Below are 3,696 nucleotides of genomic sequence, written 5' to 3' on the forward strand. Positions count from 1 at the left end.
CAATCACTATTGGATGTCCTTGTCAATGTTGTTTTCCTTGTTCGCAAGCTGCAAATAAAGTATCATTATCAAATTTTAAAACTGGAAAACCTCGAACAAGATCTTTTACCACAAATTTGTTCAAATTCTTAAAATTCAAATGAGACAATCTTCGATGCCACAACTAGCTAACGTCAGAGGAATCCTTCGAAAGTAGACAAACTAAAGGAGCACCAACAATGGGTTTGATGTCAAGTGTAAACATATCGTCTTTTCGCTTTGATTTAAGAAGAACTTTTTTTGTTTCTTTGTTAGATATGACACTCCCTTCTTCTTCAAAAACAACTTGATTGCCAGTACCCACAACAAGTTGCGAAACACTGATCAAATTGTGTTGAAGACCTTCGACATAAGCAACTCTATTGACTGTAAACTTCCCATTGGCCAAAATGACTAAAAAGAAAAAGTCTGAATGTGTTAAGCCGATGTCACAAAATCAATCTTTTGTTGAAAATAAAAAGTCTTCAAAACACACACAAGTTCAAAAAGATTTTCTAAAAACAAAGAACAAGTTTCGAAATCAAAACAAACATCTCATGTTCAAAACTCATATCATGATGGTTATGTGAAAATCATAAAACAAAGAATTTTGTTCAAAACTCACAACATCAAAGTTTTTCACAAAATAATTCTCAAAGAAATGGCTTTCAATCAAATGAGAAAAAGAATTATCATTGAGTTCCACATCAAAAACAATTTTCGAACCCACAAACAGTTTTTCCAAAACATAAAATTGGGTATCAAAATAGATTTCAATCTCGTTACAAAGTTGCAGTTCCAACGAGACTGCCAACAAGTAACTATCAAAAGTTGAACGTCCAAAGGAGAAGAAATGAACCTTTCAAACCAAAACAACCACAGTTTCCAAATCCACCTTCGAAACAAAGAGTTAACACCTCATTTGTTAAGGGAAAAACAGATGTAAAGAATATAAATCATTGGTTGGAAGGAAAGGGAAAACATTTCTAATTAAGAAAATTCTCTCAATAACAGATTAAGGAAGCATATAAGAAATATCTAAATGAATCATCAAGTGAAAGTTCTTCAACAAAATATTCGAATCCTTCTGTTCAACAATGGAGAGCAATTTCGAAAGAAAAAGTCAGTGAGACTCAAACTAAGAAGTGTAAGGAGAAAGTTAATGTTAACTTTAAACCTTCAAATGATTACATTTCGATACCCTTAAATAATGAAGTAGACTTAACTGATAATGTCAAGTCAAAAGTTTAAAATTAGATAATAGGATCTGCATTACATCAAACATTTTGTTCTAATCATCAAGGACCCAAACAACCTTGGGGACCTAAAATTTCTACTGATTACAGGTTTTGTGTGACGGGAAATATGATGATAAATGGTATATCGATAGTGGTTGCTCTCGTCACATGACTGGGAAGAAGGAAAACTTGAGAGATTATCAAAGTCTTGAAAATGCTGGTGTAGTAAAGTTCGGCAATAATAACAAGTGGTATCAGAGCCAATTGCGAGGGTTCGATTCTCACAGGGAGCAATTTCTGAGGAGGGATTGTTGGGGGTCAGAAATGGCATCAACCAAGTCCTCGCACGATGGCCTGGAGTGCCGCAATCGAATGCTTGTTCCTAGATGGCTGAATGCGCTAGATGGGTAATGTTGCGCCCTTTCTAACACCAATTGGTTTTAAATCAACCGATAGCGCTGATGCTCAACACTCTATTAAATGTCACTTTAATGCTCGACTTTGACTTTATAAAATATCACTTTTATCTCCTCGATTTTTTAAACCTTAGTGTTAACCTCATCCACTAACAGTGGTATCAACCTTATATATTTATTACCAATAAATATAACGTTGTCTAACTTTTATCGATACAATTATCAAAATTCGATTTACAAAACATATTAGCGTCCTTGTAATACGGGCAAAATAGTAGTTATTTTTAAATGTTAGAATGATTTGAATCAATACTTGTGTATTTTATTATTATTATTATTATTATTATTATTATTATTATAATTATTATTGTAGCTATTAAAAACAACTTGGGTATCTTTTTTAATTTATTTAAATAATAACAAAATAAATAATTAATTTGTTTATGTTATTTGTTTGATTTTGTTCCTTAAGTACAATGTACTTCAAACGTTCCTTTTGTCCCTGAATAATTTTTTTTTTCAATGTAGGTTATGCTTCCTTGGTGAATGTTGAAATCTAAAAAATTTGGAATTAGATTTTTGGGATATAGATTATTGGAGGCAAATAGCTTAAAAGAAATTTTATAAATAATTTGTAAAAAATGTTATTTAGGGATAAAAGATAGAAGTAGTTGGAGATGACATAAACTTTGTTAATTTGGAAATTTTACATAGACCCCCTTATACTTTTGAATTATTTCCCATATACAACAAAGTTTCGGTGGCCCATGTGAAAAAATATTCCAGCTGTATAAAGCCGTTACATGGTCCCACAAAAAACAACACGTATAACGTGTAATTATTGTCATTGTGGGACCCACACGTACGAACACAGCGAACATTGTTTACCTTAACGGCTACTTATACTCGCGTCTCCGGCTCTTTACTCTTCATCCCTTCCCTCACTCTCTCTCTCAAACACACACAAACAGTCTCACTTTCTCTCTCTAGAAACAAACATGGAAATGAAGAACGTCGTCGTTCTAGCATTCATCTGCGCCATTTTCGCCGCCGTCGGAGGTCAAGCCCCAGCTGCTTCCCCAACGATTGCGCCTCCTACGACTGTCGTAACGCCTACTGCTTCACCAACCGTAGCACCGCCGGCGAAGTCTCCAGTTTCTGCTCCTCCGATGGTTTCTGTTCCTACACCGGTTAGTTCACCACCTGCTGCGGTGCCAGTGAGTTCTCCACCTGCTGCGGTGCCGGTGAGTTCTCCTCCAACGATTGAATCTCCACCGGTTCCTGAACCAGTGAGCTCTCCTGCACCAGAGATTGCTTCTACACCTGAAGCTTCTGCTCCGGCACCCAGCAAGAGGAAGACGAAGAAGAATGCTCCATCGCCGTCGCCTACCGAGGCACTTTCTCCTGGACCGAGTGGCGATGACTCTCCCTCTCCTGCTCCTAATTCAGCCGACGTCGCCGACGAGGTAATTTCGATGTCTTACTTTTAGCTGAACTTAACCGCTTTATGTTTTTATTTTTTATTTTTTATTTTATAATTTTATAATTTTAATTTTATATAATTTGATTTATTAATTGGTGTGAAAATTGAAATTTGCAGAGTGGAGCCGACAGAGTAAAGAGCGTACATATGGTGGTGGGGAGCTTGGTGATGGGATTGGCTGCTTTCAGCTGGCTCTAGATTTATATTATTTATTTATTATTTTTGAAATTTATTTATTTTTTTGTATGATCTGTAATTGCCTTTTGTTTCCCTATCATTGTATTTTGTTTACGAATATATACTATTACCACATTTATGTTTTGTATGGAGACAAAGTCTAGCTGTCTTGGTAGAGGCATGAAATTTCACCATCACTAGTTAAAATAATGTTATTGTTGTGTGATTTATTTCATCTAATAAAAAAAGAAAAAGAAAAAGTAGCCTTATTTTCATTATAGGTCTATTTGGTATTTATGAATGGAACAACAAAGAGAATAAAATAGACCTAATGATTTGACAATCTAATAAAATGGATCATTAT

At 34.9% G+C, this 3,696-nt stretch overlaps 1 protein-coding gene across 1 annotated transcript; it reads left to right on the forward strand.

The window, feature by feature from the left end:
* Positions 1–2,583: 2,583 nt before the first annotated feature.
* Positions 2,584–3,480, forward strand: LOC145097526 (uncharacterized). The gene is made up of 2 exons (XM_079035102.1): positions 2,584–3,138; positions 3,273–3,480. Exons 1-2 carry the CDS (start codon positions 2,671–2,673, stop codon positions 3,351–3,353), a joined length of 549 nt encoding a protein of 182 aa, XP_078891228.1. The 5' UTR covers positions 2,584–2,670; the 3' UTR covers positions 3,354–3,480.
* The last annotated feature ends 216 nt before the right edge of the window (positions 3,481–3,696 follow it).

The sequence above is a fragment of the Lactuca serriola genome, chromosome 4 (assembly GCF_051521515.1).
Source record: "Lactuca serriola cultivar US96UC23 chromosome 4, Lser_US96UC23_V15, whole genome shotgun sequence".
In the NCBI taxonomy this organism is placed as follows: domain Eukaryota; kingdom Viridiplantae; phylum Streptophyta; class Magnoliopsida; order Asterales; family Asteraceae; genus Lactuca; species Lactuca serriola.

Bases quoted from the DNA above. Each gene is read 5' to 3' on its own strand.
- LOC145097526 (XM_079035102.1), top strand. From the start codon at position 2,671: ATGGAAATGAAGAACGTCGTCGTTCTAGCATTCATCTGCGCCATTTTC. The intron at 3,139-3,272 runs GTAATTTCGATG...TGAAATTTGCAG, and splicing joins CAGCCGACGTCGCCGACGAG to AGTGGAGCCGACAGAGTAAA.